Source organism: Delphinapterus leucas, chromosome 9 (genome assembly GCF_059928025.1).
Source record: "Delphinapterus leucas isolate spDelLeu-1000000601 "Yukka" chromosome 9, BTC_Dleu_Yukka2, whole genome shotgun sequence".
In the NCBI taxonomy this organism is placed as follows: Eukaryota; Metazoa; Chordata; class Mammalia; order Artiodactyla; family Monodontidae; genus Delphinapterus; species Delphinapterus leucas.
This window is the reverse complement of record NC_143137.1, coordinates 17,484,116-17,504,443: the sequence shown is the minus strand read 5'-3', so window position 1 is coordinate 17,504,443 and position 20,328 is coordinate 17,484,116. Positions and strand designations below refer to the sequence as shown.

General features: G+C 36.0%; 1 protein-coding gene across 3 annotated transcripts in view; it reads left to right on the top strand.

The window, feature by feature from the left end:
- NUP205 (nucleoporin 205) overlaps positions 1-20,328 on the top strand; it is an 88,503-nt gene that overhangs the window by 14,011 nt on the left and 54,164 nt on the right. For 2 of the 3 annotated variants that reach the window (XR_002645561.3, XM_022580382.3), the window contains exons 8-18: positions 4,167-4,342; positions 7,007-7,123; positions 7,304-7,441; positions 9,314-9,464; positions 10,509-10,714; positions 12,662-12,844; positions 13,961-14,011; positions 14,533-14,742; positions 17,474-17,573; positions 18,019-18,156; positions 19,525-19,714. Coding sequence is in view for 2 of the 3 variants with exons in the window: in XM_022580382.3 (XP_022436090.1) it covers positions 4,167-4,342; positions 7,007-7,123; positions 7,304-7,441; positions 9,314-9,464; positions 10,509-10,714; positions 12,662-12,844; positions 13,961-14,011; positions 14,533-14,742; positions 17,474-17,573; positions 18,019-18,156; positions 19,525-19,714 (1,660 nt within the window). In the remaining variant the exon portion in view is untranslated. The remainder of the gene's footprint in view (positions 1-4,166; positions 4,343-7,006; positions 7,124-7,303; positions 7,442-9,313; positions 9,465-10,508; positions 10,715-12,661; positions 12,845-13,960; positions 14,012-14,532; positions 14,743-17,473; positions 17,574-18,018; positions 18,157-19,524; positions 19,715-20,328) is intronic. The other variant, XM_089917354.1, reaches the window with a different exon arrangement.

Sequence of the window (20,328 nt, the reverse complement as noted above, 5' to 3'; positions counted from 1 at the left end):
TTTAAATTTGAAATGACAGTATAACAATATTTTTTTTTTACATTTTTCTTTTTGGTTTTGTTCACAGACAGACTAATTTTTCTTACATTGTGTCAGATTAAAAACTACTGTTATTTTAAATTACAGTATATTAGGTGATATTTGGTTCAATCAATAATGGATGTGGAATCTGACTTCTAACAATCTGTTACCCACTATAGCATATCCTCTTCTGCTGTTTACGTGCATGTAATTATCATACTAATAGTGGTTTACTCTAACAGGATGAGAGCTATGCTTTTGTTGTAATTCGAAGGCCCGAAAATTGTCACTTCTGTAGGTTTTTACTGTAAATCTGGAAAGGTTTTATTAAAGTTTACAGTCCATGTCAATGTTTCCTAGTCTTAGAGTGTCAGCAGATTCCAGTATCTTATCAATTGTATGATTCCAGAACATTTTGTTCTCTAGTCTCATGCTGTTCCCAAGTGGGCTGTGGAAAGATTTTTTTTTTTAATTTTTGAAATTTATTTTATTTATTTTTTCTACAGCAGGTTCTTATTAGTTATCTGTTTTATGCATATTAGTGTATATGTGTCAACCCATATCTCCCAATTCATCCCACCACCACCACCCCCCGGCCAGTTTCCCCCTTTGGTGTCCATACGTTTGTTCTCTACATCTGTCTCTATTTCTGCCCTGCAAACCGGTTCATCTGTACCATTTTTCTAGGTTCCACATATGTGCATTAATATACGATATTTGTCTTTCTCTTTCTGTCTTACTTCCCTTGTATGACAGTCTCTAGATCCATCCACATCTCTGCAAATGACCCCGTTTGTTCCTTTTTATGGCTGAGTAATACTCCATTGTATATATGTACCACATCTTCTTTATCCATTTGTTTGTCGATGGGCATTTAGGTTGCTCCCATGACCTGGCTATTTTAAATAGTGCTGCAATGAACATTGGGGTGCATGTGTCTTTTTGAATTATGGTTTTCTCTGGGTATATGCCCAGTAGTGGGATTGCTGGGTCATATGGTAATTCTATTCTTAGTTTTTTAAGGAACCTCCATACTGTTCTCCAGAGTGGCTGTATCAATTTACATTCCCACCAACAGTGCAAGAGGTTCCCTTTTCTCCACACCTTCTCCAGCATTTGTTGTTTGTAGATTTTCTGATAAGCCCATTCTAAGTGGTGTGAGGTGGTACCTCATTGTAGTTTTGGTTTGCATTTCTCTAATAATTAGTGATGTTGAGCAGCTTTTCATGTGCTTCTTGTATGTCTTCTGTATGTGCCATCTGTATGTCTTCTTTGGAGAAATGTCTATTTAGGTCTTCTGCCCATTTTTGGATTGGGTTGTTTGTTTTTTTAATATTGAGCTGCTTGAGCTGTTTATATATTTTGGAGATTAATCCTTTGCCCATTGATTCATTTGCAAATATTTTCTCCCATGCTGAGTGTTGTCTTTTCGTCTTGTTTGTAGCCTCCTTCGCTTTGCAAAAGCTTTTGAGTTTCATTAGGTCCCATTTATTTATTTTTGTTTTTATTTCCCTTTCTCTAGGAGGTGGGTCAAAAAGGGTCTTGCTGTGATTTATGTCATAGAGTGTTCTGCCTGTGTTTTCCTCTAAGAGTTTTATAGTGTCTGGTCTTACATTTAGGTCTCTAATCCATTTTGAGTTTATTTTTGTGTATGGTATTAGGGAGTGTTCTAATTTCATTCTTTTACATGTAGCTGTCCAGTTTTCCCAGCACCACTTATTGAAGAGACTGTCTTTTCTCCATTGTATATCTTTGCCTCCTTTGTCATAGATTAGTTGATCATAGGTGCATGGGTTTCTGTCTGGGCTTTCTATCCTGTTCCATTGATCTATATTTGTGTTTTTGTGCCAGTACCATATTGTCTTGACTACTGTAGCTTTGTAGTATAGTCTGAAGTCAGGGAGTCTGATTCCTCCAGCTCCGTTTTTTTCCCTCAAGACTGCTGTGGAAAGTTTTTTTTGTGTTACAAGTTTTTCTTTGGCCAAGTATTTTTAAATTTTTAATAAATAAATTTATTTCTTTATTTATTTTTGGCTGCATTGGGTTTTCGTTGCTGCGCATGGGCTTTCTCTAGTTTTGGGGAGTGGGGGCTACTCTTTGCTGTGGTGCGCAGGCTTCTCATTGCAGTGGCTTCTCTTGTGGAGCATGGACTCTAGGCGCATGCGCTTCAGTAATTGTGGCATGTGGGCTCAGTAGTTGTGGTGCACAGGCTTAGTTGCTCCATGGCATGTGGGATCTTCCTGGACCAGGGCTCGAACCCGTGTCCCCTGCATTGGCAGGTGGACTCTTAACCACTGAGCCACCAGGGAAGTCCCTGGCCAAGTATTTTTTATATTAAAGCTGGTAGATGGAGAATTAGACATTTACAATCATGTACAAATTCTGTTTCTCAGCTATACCTCTTATTCATTTACAAGTCTTATTTCAGTACTTTTCTGGCATAAAATTACTGTATACTTTTAAGTAGCTATGTGATAGTTAATCAAATTCATATACTGTAAATTACTGTACCATTGGCCTAATCTTGAGAGGCACAGTAGAAAATACTGTATACTTCACTAGATAAGAATAGGAATCCAGACCTAGTTTCAAGTCCTAGATCTTTGGCTACTTAATCTCTTTAGTTTTACATGCTCATACCCTTTTATAATCTTTAAAATTAGGGGTATTATAATGAATGTTTTTCTTTGTTTTTGGCTGTGCTGCATGGCTTGCGGTATCTTAGTTCCCTGACCAGGGATTGAACCCAGGCCCTCAGCAGTGAAAGCGTGGAGTCCTAACTACTGAACCACCAGAGAATTCGCTATAATGAACATTTTAAAGTATACATTTTAATCTGTTAATTTATATTTTAAAAATTACTAGAAAAGATGAATAGCTTATGTTGCAGAAATGGTCATTTCTTGAAATAATCCAGACGAGTTTTAACAAAGATGTGAATTTTGAAAAATTAGTTCCTACTCTTTTTGTAGACTTCTGGACATTTTATAAAATATGTTTATTACATTATTTTATAAAAAGTGTGTTTTGAATTTTACTAAACTGATTGAAATTTTTATATACTGTTTTGAGATGATAAAACTCAATTTACATTAAGATATTAGTGTGCTTTATTACCCAAGTAAGTAGTCTTCAAGAAATAGTTCTTAATTTCAGTATTTCTGAATTCAAGTGAAGGCTTGGAACTAGTTATTAATATTTAATTAATATTAATAATTAATAATTTTAGTAATCATTACTGTTAGTAGTAATAAAGAATTAAGAAACTATTTTGTTCTCAAGGAGTTTGTATGATATGGGTAGATATGCAGGCTTTATTTCAAAATGCAAAACAACACATAAACAAAAAAAGGGAAAAACCAACCAATCTCTTTTCCTCTGGTTGAGACTATCCTGGTTTATATCTATTCCTGACCCTTTTCAAGGCATTGAAAGTGTACTTTAAGTAACAGAATGTATTTGGTCTCTATGACAGTGAAGCAGAATAAGCTATTTAACATTTCTTTTTCAAAGACAGATTATCACAAAATTACCTAGTAATTTTTTAAAAAAATATATTTATTTATTCATTTTTGGCTGCATTGGGCCTTCATTGCTGTGCGCGGGCTTTCTCTAATTGCGGTGAGCGGGGGCTAGTCTTCATTGTGGTGCAGGGGCTTCTCATTGCGGTGGCTTCTCTTGTTGTGGAGCATGGGCTCTAGGCGTGCAGGCTTCAGTAGCTGTGGCACGCGGGCTCAGTAGTTGTGGCTTGCGGGCTCTAGAGCACAGGCTCAGTATTTGTGGTGCACGGGCTTAGTCCCTCCGTGGCATGTGGGATCTTCCCCATCCAGGGCTCAAACCTGTGTCCCCTGAATTGGCAGGCGGATTCTTAACCACTGCGCCACCAGGAAAATCCCTTAAGTAATTTTTTTTTATCGCTCTCGATGTTATTGTGAAGAGTAGATGATTTTCTAATGTACTTTTTCTGTAGTTCTTTGGGGTTTGTGAGTCAGTTACAGTTACACACTGTCTTATTTTGTGTACAGAACATATTAGAAGGTTGAGAAGAGATCTGAATTTTGAACTATCAGCAGAATATTTTGAGATATTATAATCTAGTTTAGTAATTTTTCCTCCATGTGCTGTTTTTCTAAATATGTTCCTAGCTCTGGCTGAATTCACAGAAGCAGATGAAGCAATGGCAGAGCTCGCAATTGCAGACAGTGTTTTCCTGTTCCTCACTGAATCCGTAGTGGTGTCAGAAAACTTCTATCAGGAGGAATTTTATATTCGTAGAATCCATAATCTCATTACAGATTTCCTGGCACTTATGCCAATGAAGGTAAGTGTAATAATGTAGGATGAGTAAAAAGTAGTAGAAGAATTTTATAAAATAATTTAAAATTGACTAATTAACCAACTTTATGTTTTGGAAACTAATAAAACCTTTTACTGTAGACTAATATTTGGCAGTAGTTGTTATGTTACAGCTTGTGAATTAGTTTGTGATTCATGAAAATGAAATAATGTAAGACCCATTAACTGAGAACAAGCTAAAAGGAAGACATATTTGGCGTTGAGAATTGTTTGTAATGAGAAAATAATAGGCAAATGAAAATGCTTCTGTGGGGAGAAAATTATTAACTTCATGCTACCCTGGAGAATCAGTGCTAAGGTTGTCTTATTTAATGCCTTTTATACATGACTTGGAAGAGGTATAGTGGAGAATCTCCAGTTTTATAGTTTCATAGATAATTGTTTAGACTCTTAATTATAGTGTATAAATAGACCTCCACATAGATACAGGTCAAGTGATGGGTTTAAGACACTAATGCAAAGGTTGCTTTTTTTCTTTTTCTTTTTTTCTTAATAACAGGGCCCAGGGGCCCTGCCTACCTTTAGTGAGGTTACATTTGAATAAAGTGCTCAAGCTATAACTTTGATCCAAAAAGGAATTCTTAGAGACATTTCAGACAGTTCCTACATAGCATATGTTCTTTGTGCCATTTTGTGTCAAGGAAGCCATCAGAGTGGTGGCAGGAAGTAAAGGAGGGGGTAAAGTCCTATAAAACTGCCTTTTGTGTGTGTGTGCATAAAAAAAGCACCCGAAGGGTCTACACTTGTAATACCAATGTGCAGTTCTGATATCATACCTACTGAAAAACATAAGGCAAATGGAAAAACCACCCAGAATGGTAGCAAACAAGGAATGAAGTGCTTACTCATGATATAATGAATCAAGTGTTCATTGAGTTTCTCCTGTATTCCAGGTAACCATGCTAGGAATTGTGAAGAAAACAAATAAGTAGGAGATTGATTCCCTGCCAACAAAGAATATATAGTCAAGTTCAGCGGTCCCCAACCTTTTTGGCACCAGGGACTGGTTTCGTGGAAGATAATTTTTCCACGGAAGCGGGGGGAGGGGGTTGGGGGGGATGGTTCAGGCAGTAATGCGAGCGATGGGGAGCGGCAGATGAAGCTTCTCTTATTGTCCGCTGCTCACCTCCTGCTGTGCGGCCTGGTTCCTAATAGGCCACGGACCACTACTGGTCCACGGCCTGGGGGTTGGGGACCCTTGGTGTCTAGTTGGAGAAATGAGATATACACAGAAAAATACAGGTAGTAACAGTAAGTAAATGACAGGTATAGACAGTAAATTACAGTGGATTTCTTAGGCTAAGGATAGCTCACTCAGGACTGGAATAGTCAAGGAGTGTTTAACAGGTAACTTGAGACCTCATCAGCCTTGAAGGATGTGGTAGATGAACATCATAGAATTTTGGAATTGGAAGAAATCCTTTCATTTTACATTTGTGGAAATGAAGCCTTAGAAAGGGTTAAGGCTTTAACTTTTTCCTAGTTATTAGTCCAGAAGGGACTTTTACTATGGAAAGATAGTGGTCATCTGGAAAGATAAAGGCTGAGAGGAGTTTGAATAAACAAAGTCATATGTGACTTGAATAGGGTAAACAATGAACTTATTCACACAATTTTGGGACACTAGACTTTTGTTAATAGATATAGTACTATTTAGGTTATCTATGTCTTCTTAAATGAGCTTTGAAGGTTTGTGTCTGTCAGTGAATTTGTTTCATTCCAGTTATCAAATCGATTGGCATAAAGTTATTCCTAGTATTCCTAATATCATACTTTTTATGTCTGTATGATCTGTAGTGATGTTTCTTCTTTCATCCCTAATATTGGTTAATTTGTGTCTTCCCCCTTTTTTCTTAACCCGGATAGAGATTTATCAATCTCATTGATCTCTCCAATGAGCCAGCCTTTGGCTTTATTGATTTTCTTATATTTTCTTTCACTGTTATTGATTTCTGCTTTTATTATTTTTTTCCTCTCTGCTTGGGTTTTAATTTGCCCTAATCATTTCAGTTTTTTACCACAGAAGCTTAGATTATTGATTTGAAACCTTTATTTTTTTCTACTATGGGCATTTAATGTTATAAATTTATCTGTGATTTCTGTTTTAACTGGGTCACACAAAGTTTGATATGTTATGTTTTCATTTTTATTCTATTTAATGTATTTTGTAGTTTTCCTTGAGACTTCTTTGATTGCTGAGTTATTTACAAGTACATTGTTTAATTAGCAAATGTTTAGGGAGCTAGTTTTGCTCATTACATGACTATAGTGGTGGTATTAGTAGTTAGTAGGTAGTACCAGGGATGCTAAATGTCCTGTAATGTTTAGAATCATCCAACCTAGTGAAGAAGTATCCTACCCAAAATGTCAGTAATTGAGAAACACTTTAGTTAAAATTAACTTATCTGTAGTGGAAAATGCATTGAAGTCTTAAGATATTATAAATTATGATTAATAATATTGCAGTAAAATTCCTAGCGTATTTCTTCACATTATTAAAGTGGAATAGATATTTAAACAATATTTTTCTTTTATGTAATCACTTTTAGACAGTTGCCTGATTTTCTCATTTCATTATTATTAACCCATATAATAAATTTACATATAAACTATATAATACATTTAATAGGTGAAGCAGTTGAGGAATCGGGCAGATGAAGATGCTCGAATGATTCACATGAGTATGCAGATGGGCAACGAACCCCCCATTTCACTTAGAAGGGATCTGGAACAATTAATGCTCTTGGTAAGTTGTTATATTGGATGGACTATCATCTCCCTCTCTCCGTTATTTTTTCCCTACCTTTGGAAAATTTCAGATCTAATATCTTAAATATACAAGTGAATTCAATAAAAATGTAAATTTTTATTTAAAAGTAATTTGAGTTACAGGCATTTTCCCACAGTCTTTGTTTACTGTTTGCAGATAGGTGAGCTATATAAAAAGAATCCTTTTAATTTGGAGCTTGCACTAGAATACTGGTGTCCCTCAGAGCCTCTTCAGACTTCCACTATCCTGGGTTCTTACCTTGGGGTGGCTCATCAGCGACCCCCTCAGCGCCAGGTGAGCTCCTAGTTTTTCTGCTTTTGTACTGTGGGATGGTAACTGGAAATCTTAAAAACATGAAAAATGGTATTTCCTGCTGCTATTGCTGTTCGTGCAAATGAACACTATTGTAACCTTTAGACATTTATACTTTTTCCTTTCATTTAAGGAAATTGAAACTCTTAAATTGATCTGATCATTTTGGAATTTATATAGTCAGCCTTTTATTAGATACTAGCTATGCATCGAAGCATTAGACACAGAAAAGTGTCTAGTTTCTTTATGAGTCACTTACTTGGATTTAATTAGTATTTATTAACTTACTCTGTCCTCTATAGGCATGACAAAGAATATACATCATTCTTAGCAAGTTGAGGAAGATAGGAGAGGTAAAAATACTACAGGAAAAAGCCTTAGAAGTTATAATTAATGACAGAATGCCTATGAGTCAGTAGATAATGTAGGAAAAAGTCCATTTTATATCCTGTAGTAACTAAAGGGTGCTGTGCAGCAGCAAATCAGATGGATTGCCATATCTGTCTTCATCTCTTTGGGATTTTCTGTTCTAGATGTTTTCATGCCATATAATACAATTTTCATTTATGCTAGCTAGGGTCTAAGATCAGGACCCCCCCTTTTTTTAACTGTATTTCTTACATTTATTGTTTCACTTTTTTCCATTTAAAAAGTTTTGGAGAAGGGTTTATTAAAAGTTTATAAATATTAAAAGAAATTTCCATTATGAAAATTTTCAAACATATGGAAGAGAGAATAATTATAATAAACACCCAACATCTTAATTTATTTTTATTTTTTTACAGCAAATGCCCCTTTCCATTTAATCATTTATTTATTGACTGCGTTGTGGTATGTGGGATCTTAGTTCCCAGGGATCAAACCTGTGCCCCCTGCAGTAGAAGGGTGGAGTCCTCACCACTGGACTGCCAGGGAATTTCCCCAGAAGAATTTCTTTTTTTTTTGCCTTGCGACTTGTGGTCCCTTAGTTCCCCAACCAGGGATTGAACCTGGGCCCTCAGCAGTGAGAGCATGGAGTCTTAACCACTGGACCACTAGGGAATTCCCCAACATCTTAATTTAATAGCTGTTAACATCTTGCCATGTTCACTTCCACTCTTGTTATTTCTACTGCTTTTATTTTGCTGGGTTATTTTAAAGTAAATTATAGGCAGCATGACCTTTCACCTCTCACTGGTTAAGTTAGTATCTCTTAAAAATAAGGATATTTTTTCTGTATAATCATAAAATTGTTATACCTAACAGATTTAACAATAATTTCCAGAGATCTGTAACATTTTTGGTTCTGAGTTCCAACTAATTAGTCTGAATAATATGTTTAGTTGTTGATAATAGATTTAAGGCATAAGCAAGAGAAAAGAGAAATCTAAGAAGTAGACTTAGAGAACAGGAGTGTAGGAACATGTATTGGCCAGAACACAAAACAGAATATGTTTGGGTTACTATAAAAAGTTCTTTCAGGTTCCTAGATCTTCATACTAAATTTGACTGGGATTTAGGAACTCTGGGTTCTAAGTGTACCTTTGAATTTGCTAGTTAATTTTAAATGAGTAAATTTCTTCAGTTGTTTTACATATTTAGAATGTGAGTAGTCTTACGTTTTGTGACATTACGATGTTTATAAAAATGTACTTTATGTTCACAAAGATATTCTATAATTGCATTAAATTGCTAATGACAAACTTGAAAATGCAATTTTTCATAAATAGAATACCAGATTATTTTGTCTTGGGTGGGGAGTTAAATGAGAGTACATAATTCATTTTAGTTCATATGTAGTCTTTATTAGCTAGTCCATGTTGGCTTAAAGTTAAGATATGCTTTATGTAAACTGTTGGTTTTTCCCTATTTCAGGTTGTCTTGTCAAAGTTTGTTAGGCAAATGGGTGACCTGTTGCCTCCAACTATTTATATTCCTTATTTGAAAATGCTCCAGGGATTGGCTAATGGGCCCCAGTGTGCCCACTACTGTTTTAGTCTACTCAAAGTCAATGGTAGCAGTCACGGTAAGAAAAATCTAGTTGTTGTCTAAGTTTGTTGTGACATTCAGTATCCTTCTACCTATTAAAGCATATTGGTTATATGTGCTAGGTTCTACTGGGCGTATACGTTATTTTTATAACAGAGAGAAGCCCACTGCTGGTTTTATGTATGGCGATGCTTTGATTATGGTCTCACAGACTGGAGAGTTACCATTTGCTTTATAAAATACAGTTCAGTTTAAGAAATGAGAATTAATATACATTTTTAAGAACACATCTGGTGCTCAAAGCAAAATATACACCTTTGCTACATAAGTTTGATTTCTTTATCTTCATAAGTCCTTATTTTCTAAATTTCTGTTCTTACCGTTTTTCTCTCAACCCTCTCCCAATTTCCTCACTTAATTTTCAGACTTGAGTCTGGTTACACCAAAAATAGTACAAAAGGGAAGAGAAAGAAATATTTATTAAACACCTCTGTCAGGTAGATATTATTACTTCGTTTTTACATGTGAGGAAACTGAGGTTTAGCAAAGTTAAGTAATTTACCGAAGGTCACGAGTCACAGGGAAGCCATGATTGGAACTGAGATCTGTCTGGCTCCAAGACCTGTGTTTTGACTATTCTGTCAAGCCTTCCTTGTCTTAGCTGCTCGGCTTTTGCTCTCAGTGCTTGGTATGTAATAGAGTACTGTAATTTGCAAATCTAGATTGTAGTTCTCTCTCTCTTAGGGAATTTAATTTAAGCTCAACATTTGGGAACTACTCATGGGAAAAGCAGCCTTGTATAGTTACATGACAACACAGAGTACTGTCCTGGATTCGAAGTAGGTAACTGACATCCAAAGTAATTTACCTTTGCATTACATGGGCACCACCCAGTTTTAGTCCCAGGGATAAATTGATCCAGAGTTTAGTTTAAAGAGGGTTTCTAACCCATTTTCAACACACAGCTTATCTAGGACAAAGGCAAACAAAGTTTATTGTTTTAAATTTATTTTCTTCCTCCATTTCCAAGCAAATGCTTAGACAATTTTGAAAGGAAATTCTATGCTGTGTCTCTTTACAGTTGAAAATATTCAGGGGGCAGGCGGCAGTCCTGTTTCCTGGGAACATTTCTTTCACTCCTTGATGCTCTACCATGAACACCTCCGGAAGGATCTTCCGAGTGCAGATAGTGTCCAGTACCGTCACCTTCCTTCACGTGGCATCACCCAGAAGGAGCAGGACGGGTTGATTGCTTTTTTACAGCTCACATCTACCATCATTACTTGGGTAGGTAACCCACCCACTGCATGTGAGAATGTAACTTTGTGTTCTAACACAGTGGCATTGTAAGGAGCCCCCAAGTTTCCTTATAATGCTTAAAGTTAATGAGTGATAAATTTAGCATATATATTTGGCATTCTGTTCTTTTTTTTTTTTTTTGTGGTTAGTATTTTATGCTATTCTGTTCTTAAGTTCTTTGTTTCTTCACCTTTAGAGGGTATAGTTCTGGTAGCCCCTGCTTACTGCCATAAATGTGTATGAAAATAATAGCCTAAGCCTGAAAGAAAATAATAAGAAGGGCAAATAAGAATGAGCTGTTGGGGCTTCCCTGGTGGCGCAGTGGTTGAGAGTCTGCTTGCCGATGCAGGGGACGCGGGTTCGTGCCCCGGCCTGGGAAGATCCCACATGCCGCGGAGCGGCTGGGCCTGTGAGCCATGGCCACTTAGCCTGCGCGTCCGGAGCCCATGCTCTGCAAGGGGAGAGGCCACAACAGTGGCCCGCGTACCGCAAAAAAAAAAAAAAAAAAAAAAAGAATGAGCTGTTGGATACACATCCTTCTAGAAGGTTTCCTAGCATAGGTGTGGATATATAGGTTCTTGTGTATATACATATATATATACACATAAAGAGTATTTTTAATTAAAAAGAAAATTTACTGAATATTTTTTCTCTCTCATATATACATATATATATATATCATATCTTCTTAATCCATTTATCTTTTGATGGACAGTTAGGTTGCTTCTGTATCTTGGCAATTGTAAGTAATGCTGCTATGAACATTGGGGTGCTTGTATCTTTTCAAATTAGTGTTTTTGTTTTTTTCGAGTGTATACCCAGGAGTAGAATTGTGGGGTCATATGGTAGTTCTGTTTTTAGTTTTTTGAGAACCCTCCATACTGTTTTCCATGGTGGCTGCACAATTTACATTCCCACCAACAGTGTAGGAGAGTTTTCTTTTCTCCATATTCTCGCCTTTGTGTTCTTTTTTTTAATGATAGTCATTCTGACAGGAGTGAGGTGTTATCTCACTGGTTTTGATTTGCATTTCCCTGATGATTAGTGACGTTGAGCGTCTTTTCATGTGCCTGTTGGCCATCTGCATGTCATTTTTGGAGAAGTGTCTTTTCAGGACTTCTGCCCATTTTTAGTCGTGTTGTTTGTTTTTGTGATGTTGAGTTGTGTGAGCTATTTATATATTTTGGATATTAACCCCTTATTGGTCATATCATTTACAAATATTTTCTCCCATTCAGTAGGTAGTCTTCGTTTTGTCTAGGGTTTCCTTTACTGTGCAAAAGCTTTTAAGTTTAATTAGGTCCCATTTGCTCTTCTAGTTGTTTCTTTTGTTCACTAGAGCAAAGCTAAGTTCCTTAGTCTGACATTCTCTCCAAAGGATAGGAAGAGTGTCTTCTAACTTACTGGTTTTCCCAGTAATGCTAAATAGTATTAAAGGTCGAAACATAAAGTTTGTAATTATTTCTTGTTGAATTAAAATGGAGTGATACTTGATACCGTGTGTGTGTGTGTGTGTGTGTGTGCGTGCGTGCGTGTGTGCATGTGTGTGTATTTCCATTTCTTTCTCAGTAAAGGACAAGGTATTTTATTCATTCATATCTAACATTGTTCCAGAAAAGATGTTAAATGCCTATGTAAGATTTATGTGACCCTGGAAGACTTTCTCTGTTTGTATGTATTATTTTCCATTCTTAGAGCTGTCAGAGTAATTCTACAAAGGCTATCGTTTCTCCATTTTTTACAGTGACTGAGCTAGTGATCTGATTTGATCTACTGGTAGAGTTCAAGCATTTGCCGTAGGCTTATCTTTGTTTTAGTATGTATTAAGCCTATGAATACTCAGTGTAAGTGTTAGCAATTTAGATGATTACTGGTCATTTTTCTTAGCTTTCGAAAATGGAAAGTGTCTCTTGTTCTTTTCAATTCAATACTCAGAGTGAAAATGCTCGTTTGGCACTCTGTGAACATCCTCAGTGGACCCCCGTGGTGGTGATTCTGGGACTCCTGCAATGCAGTATCCCTCCTGTATTAAAGGCCGAACTACTGAAGACACTTGCAGCGTTTGGAAAATCTCCTGAAATTGCTGCTTCTCTCTGGCAGTCGTTGGAATACACTCAGGTAGTATCATGAGCTCTCTTATTTACATTATTACAGTTTGGAAGTGAGATTTGATAATATTGTACAAGCAAGTGCATCCAATTGAAACGTATAGTATACCACGAACTTCACAGATAGAAAGTTATGATTTTGGTACTAAGCATAGCGTCAGAAACTAACAGGCTTGGGTTTTTCTCTTGGATCAGCTGACAGCTTCACTGGGTTACTGGAGACTGGCTCTTCTCTTTGTTTTTCAGTGTTTGTAAGATTAATAAATTCCTCAACTCTGTCTTTGACACTAGGCTGATAGAAGCCTTCCGAAGTCATCTGTACTCATTAAATGTGGGAGATGCCTGTTTGTTTTGCTGCTTCCTTCTGTGCCCTTCCTGTCTTACAGCAGATGAGTGAAGTGTCTCTATCAACTCTTATTTCTTTAGTTATAAGCCCTATTGGAATTTTTATGTCAAGATAGAGTTATTCTATATGTGGTAAAGTAAAAAAAGGAAAATAACAATGTGTCCTATAGAGATTTTTCTAGTAAAATGGTTAGGAGGAATATATGTTTGTCTTAGAAATAATACCACATAAGGGAGCCTATGATTCTGACACATTGGTAAAACTACTGTTTTGAAGCAGTATTCTAGTTGTTTTGTGACATACGTATCCTGAAGATGTTAATGATACTTTATAAAAACAAAAATTAAGGGAGTTGGTGTGTGCTGGAGGCTTGGCCACTTTTAGTTTAGTGTTGATACTTCATTTTTTCATTCATCAGTGTGTCAGTACTTATTGTCCTGAGTGCTTCTTTATACCTAAGATGAAGTGTGTTTGGGTGAGGTTTCCTCTCATAAATCCTTTTAAGGTTCATTCCTGGAATATCTGAGAGGAAAGTTGCTGAAAACACATCTTGTGTGCACTTAGAAATTACCAGTTTTCTGAAGCCCAGGTAATTGGAAGTTCTCCCTGAACCTGGACGCAATTGCTAGTGAAAGTTCATCAGAGACTTCTCAGTTGTCATTTCTGATCGACATTGTAAGATGTAGGATGTGGTGGGTGTTGTATATGACTATTATTGCAAAGCTGCTTCTTTTCATTGATAAATGAGTGCTCCTAACATCTAATTCTTATTATTTTAAGGTACTGCAAACCGTAAGAGTTCCAAGCCAGAGGCAAGCTATTGGTATTGAGGTAAAGCTTTCCTTTTAGTTTAAATGCTATATTCATACATTCACATGATAAAAAGACTAAGAAAAAATATTCTTACCCTATTAGGGTTCTGTAATTTTCAACTTTAATGTATTTTCATTTGAGGGTTTTTTGTGTTGAAATGGAGATGAAACTTTTTATGAAAGAAATCAAAATACTTTTGGTTTCAGAGTTGGAAAGGCATGTTAGATCGCAGCCATCCAAACTGAAAGTTTGGTTTGAACTCAGTTTAATTAGGCTACTTGGGTCAACCCTAAAGTGAGGATTTACTTGTTTTAGTTTCTTTTCTTCTCTGTACGCTCCCTTCCTCTTTTTTAAAGAAACATTTAAGGTTTCCATTTTTAACTTTTGTGTCTTTACCTCTAAATAAAAAATGATAATATCTGTGTGGGTCTTTGGGTGTGATATTATACGGATATTAATGAGTTAATGTCTGAAAAATGCTTTGCACTTTATAGCTGATGGTTTTATGTTACCGAATTTCCTTTATTTTTCTTTGGAAGGTGGAACTAAATGAGATAGAATCCCGATGTGAAGAATACCCATTAACTCGTGCCTTTTGCCAGCTAATTAGTACCCTGGTGGAGAGCTCCTTTCCTTCTAATTTGGGCGCTGGACTGCGGCCTCCCGGCTTTGACCCCTATTTGCAGTTCCTTAGAGATTCTGTGTTTCTCCGATTCCGTACAAGAGCTTACCGGAGAGCAGCTGAAAAGGTTATGTTCAGAGAAAAACTTTTGTCTCCTTACTCATTTATTGCTGCTTTTTCTTTTATTAGAGGTACAAGATGCTATAAGCTCATTTTAGCTTTTGAAAGTTAGTAAAATTCATAGTCTTATACTGACATATCCATGGTCTGATTGGTTTATAATGCATTAAAAAATAAATTAAGGCATTAAAACCAAAGCAGTGACTTTGTAGTGATCAGTAATTTAATTAATATGAAGTCATAGTCATTTAGATCCTTAATTGAACAAATTTTGACCAAAATTGAACCAAAAATGTTACACCGTTGGCAGCTGGAAACACACTATTCTTTATTGGGATGATTTTGGTTAGGGATTGAAATGAGTTTGAACTTGCACACTAATTTCTAATGATTAGTAGCACTTCTGGGTTGTGGAGTCTGGTTTAGTGGAAAGGCATATTGTGATTCATTAGGTATGTTTGCCGTGGATAGCGGCTGAGGGAGCACTGACATTTATGTACATATTTGCTCTGGTTGCAGTACACTCACAACTGAGCTAAATGTATATATCAGCTTATGTAATTCTAATATTACTGTGAGGCAGGTACTATTAATATTCCCATTTTACAGATGGAGGCTTAGCAAAGTTAAGGAACTTGGTTAAGGTTCAGGACCAGGATTTGAACCTAGGACTCTGATTCCAGATCCAAGCTCATAACCACTAAGCTATGTAAGAAACCCTTCCAGGTTCTGATGTAATTCACTTTAGTCTATAATACTGTTTATTCGTTCACAGACTACCCTTGGATATATCTTGTAGGGACATTTCTGCTTTATTTTTATAGTTTGCTGTTTTTGAACCTGTTGGGTTTATTTGTTGTATTATTGACTATAAAATAGTATGGTTCATGCTAATTTTGGAAATTAGGAAAATATAGAAAAATATATGAAGAAATTATATCACCCATAATCCTGTTGCCAAGGGAAGGTTAACTATTATTCTTTTTCTTATGCATATCTACTTAAACTGAGATAATGAACTGCATTAGCTTGTATCCCTTTTTGGCCACAAACATAGTATTATGAGGATTTTTTTCATGCTCTTAAAGATTCTTTGAAAACAGTCTTTTTAATGACTGCATAATCATTACTTGTATCTAGCATAGTTTATTTTTCATTGCCGTATCATTGGACATAGTTTGTTTCTAATATTTAGTCCCAAATAACAAGTTTATTTTTTGTCAGTTGCCTTAGAAGTTTTGCTTCTCATGTGGTAGAAATAAACACTGAGAGGGGCATACATTTTATTGAAGCCCTAGAATTACCTTATTAACATATGTTTCCTTATTGGATGAAAACTATAACAGCAGCCATGCCTCATTAATAGAAGTCATTTCAGATGGATAATGGATGCTGATAATTGCAATCTCTTCAACAAAATGTTCTGATACTTTTTGGCATTTCTTTTAAATATCTTATTTGCCTTTTCTTACAAAGGTCATTATGACCTAACGGTTTAGAGCTTTAGTCAGCAACTTTGTTTCCATGTTTATTATTTTTCACCCATGCATTTCTATATTTCTAGCACTGCTGCTCTTCCCAGCTACCATTTATTTCCCCACATATTACCCTAAGAAATTTTCCCTCAATTTTGTGAATTTATTTCACTAGGAAGTCTTCTTAAGGTTTAACTTACATCCTTGTATTTTAGAACACTAGCTTCTCAAAAACAGTGCTTTGGATTGAGATAAATAACTATAAACAGAGTGTTAGAGGCAGTGTGTATATTTATTAATCCTAAAATCCATTATTATGTGGTGATAAGCATTTTTCATTTAAACAAATTATTTTGAAAAATTTGGAAAATAGAGAAAAGTAAATAATTTTTTAAAAATAATTTAAAAATGATTATCCCAATTTTCAAAATCAGCCGTGATAAAATAATGTGCAGTGGAAATAATGACTAAAGTAATATTTAAAAAACCGCCATGTACAGTTACCAAACTCAGCCTCATTAAAATTCTATGCAGTGGATTTTTTAAACAGTTTAATTTTATTGTCTGTACAGTTATATATATTCTCCCTTTGGCATAAATATTTTTCCTTGTTGTTACTTAGCTTTTAAAAACATTTTAAACAAAGAGGTGATAATGAGGTCATTTGGGGGAAGCCTACCAGTGATTCTTAACTTTTTTTTTTTTTTGATTCTTAACTTTGGCTAGAGCCATGAACACTGGTCTGGGAATTAGAAGTGCAGGGCTGGACCTCCAGCACGTTTGCTTCCAAGCTTTATGGTCTTGGGGATATCATTCACTGCTCTGAGCTTCACTTGCTTCACCTGCAAAATAAGTGTTGATTAAATGAGATGATTTCTCTGATCCTGTCCAGCTGAGATTCTTAGAGAAACTGAAATATTTGACACTTTGGAGAGGTGTTCAAATCTGGTGTTGTTTAATTATAAATTGACTATGGCTAGATACTGAGTGCTTTAGATTTATTAACAAAGCCCAGATATCTGCTATAGAAATGTTTCTTTTAGACTAATGCTTTTACAAATGTTTTACCTTGAAAAATTAACCAATCCATTGTTCTTTAGCAAAACAAAGCAAAATGAACTGGGATTTCTATATTGCTTAGCATAAATAAAGTAGAAAGGGGACTTCACTCATTTTCTAGAGAAAAGTAGGAGGAATGAAAAACTTAGCAAGGTTATCACCTTGAACTGTTACTGTTATTGAAATATTTATGTTTTCCTATAGTGGGAAGTTGCTGAGGTTGTTTTGGCGGTGTTTTATAAATTGCTCGGAGACTATGAACCTCAACTTGAAGATTTTGTAGACCAGTTTGTGGAACTACAAGGTAATTTAATTCTGTCACTTTCAAACAAGGTGTCAGCTATTTATAAACCTATTTATAATTTATAAATTATTATACATAAGCTATAAATTGTTTCTGGTTATAAGTTAAATTATAATTTTATGTTTTTTGGTGCATTGTTTAAGTCATTTTGATTGTTCTGAGCAAGATAAAATAAAGTAAAATTTCACTGAATGGAGGAGTAAGAACATTGCCTTACAGATTCTTTAGTGAGTTAACATATAACATGTGAACTAACTGCTATGTGCAGATCAGCTCTTTTGGAAATTACCACTGTATATAGTTGGTGTCACTGTCTCTAAATTGAAACTTGCCTTCATCTGTTTAGATACCATTTAATTTACAAATCTCACATATTTCATAGAAATCAAGGGTGTGACAAAAATACTAATTCACCATCTTTTGCACTATGTTATGTTCTATTTAGGAGAAGAAATCATAGCCTATAAGCCACCAGGATTTAGTCTGATGTATCATCTTCTGAATGAGTCACCAATGTTGGAGCTTGCTCTTAGTTTACTGGAGGAAGGCGTTAAGCAGCTTGATACCTATGCTCCTTTCCCTGGTATGTGCCTGAATGTCTTCATATATTGAAAACAGTTTTGCTGGTTTTGTCTTTTGTAAACTGAAGGTTTGAAGTAGATGACCTCTGAACTTCCTTTCCACTGTAAGATTTCCTCTCTGTATCTACAGTGTTGTTTTAGTGAGTCATACGATGAAAGTATATTAAAAGTGAAAGCAGACTAAAGTACACAGACTCTCATTATAACTGTCTTATTGCAGGATCTTTGGTAGGTAATCATAATTATCTCTTATCACTTTAACATCTTTAACATGTCTAACTTAAAATTTTTTAATTTAATTAATTTTATTAAATTTTAATCTTTGTTTTGTTTTCTTCACAGTATTTGTAAAAGCCCTTGCTATTGGGTGTGGTACATAGTGTTCAATAAATTTCATTTACTATTACTAGTAGTTCTTATCATTTATTGAGTGCTTACTATGCATTTGTCAATTTTTTTTTTTTTTGCCGGACGCGGGTCTCTCACTGTTGTGGCCTCTCCCGTTGCGGAGCACAGGCTCCAGACGCGCAGGCTCAGCGGCCATGGCTCACGGGCCCAGCTGCTCCGCGGCATGTGGGATCTTCCCGGACCTGGGCACGAACCCGCGTCCCCTGAATCAGCAGGCGGGCTCTCAACCACTGCGCCACCAGGGAAGCCCTGCATTTGGCAATTTTAAAAGCACGTTACGTGTATTAATACATTTAACCTGTACAAAAGCCCTATGTGGTAGATGATATTATTTCCATGTAATGAATAAGGAAATTGATGCATAAAGAGGTTTCACATCTTTCTCCGGGGTCAGGGCTGTGATTTGAACTTAGGCAGTTTGGCTCTAGAGCACATGTATTTTCAGTTTGAATGGTGGGATTATAGGTGACTCTTGTTTATATTTTCTGCTTCTTTATTTTCCAGATTTTCCACAATGGTTATGTATTATTTTAAATCAGTTTCTTGGCCTCAGCACCATTGGCACCTTTGGTAGAATAATTCTTTAATGTAGAGGCTGTCCTGTTGTCCTCTACCCACTAGATGCCTGCAGCACATCCCTTGTTGTGACAACCTGAAGTGTCTCCAGATATTGCTATATGTCCTCTGGGGCCAAGCTCACTCCCATCCGAGAACCATTGCTCTAAATAATCAGGGAAAGGATACAGGAAAAATTACTGAGAAGCCATTGCATTAAAGTAATCTGAGTCACAAAAGTTACCATGACTTGTCTGGGTGAGGAGTCTTGTAAAGTTACTGCTGAAGGTTTGAAAACTTGAGGTCTTTTTGAATCTGGAACTTGTCCTTTATCTTGTTTTCCTAAGAATTGATTATGAGTTTCTAAGATTCATGTAGAACTTTCTAATTTTGATTTTGCCCTATAGGGAAGAAACACCTGGAGAAAGCAGTGCAACATTGCCTTGCACTTCTCAATCTTACTCTGCAAAAGGAAAACCTCTTTATGGATCTTCTAAGAGAGAGTCAGCTGGCTCTAATAGTCTGTCCTTTAGAACAGCTATTGCAGGGAATCAATCCCAGAACTAAGAAGGCTGATAATGTGGTGAACATTGCCAGGTAAGTTGCATTTGTAGGTAGAGAAATGATGAAATGAATGAGATGGCATTCTAGCTTTGATTTCCAAATCTGGTCAGATCCCTAATGCATCGCTTAAAATTTTTTTTTGTCTCATTTTATTATTATCTTCTTTTGCTTCTCTGATTTTAATTACTCTGAACCTTATAATCTTTCTCTTCTTTTTAACTTACTCTTTTTTTTTTAAGTACATTTAAAAAAATTATTTTATTTATTTGGTTCACTGGGTCTTAGTTGCAGCAGGCATGCTCCTTAGTTGCAGCTCGTGGGCTCCTTAGTTGTGGCATGTGAAGTCTTAGTTGCAGCATGCATGTGGGATCTAATTCCTTGACCAGGGATCGAACCCAGGGCCCCTGCATTGGGAGCACTGAGTCTTAACCACTGCGTCACCAGGGAAGTCCCTTTCTAACTTACTCTATGTCCTAAAAATTTCTAAGTACAAAATGACATAATCTTAATATTGTTTGTCTCCTCTTGGGAAATTGGATGTTTGGAGGATAGGACTGGGGAGCAAACTTTTCATTGTATAATCTGAACTTCTGGTGGTTTGCTGGCAGTGCTTGGTGTTCCATGACTTGTGGAAGTGTCTCCCAATC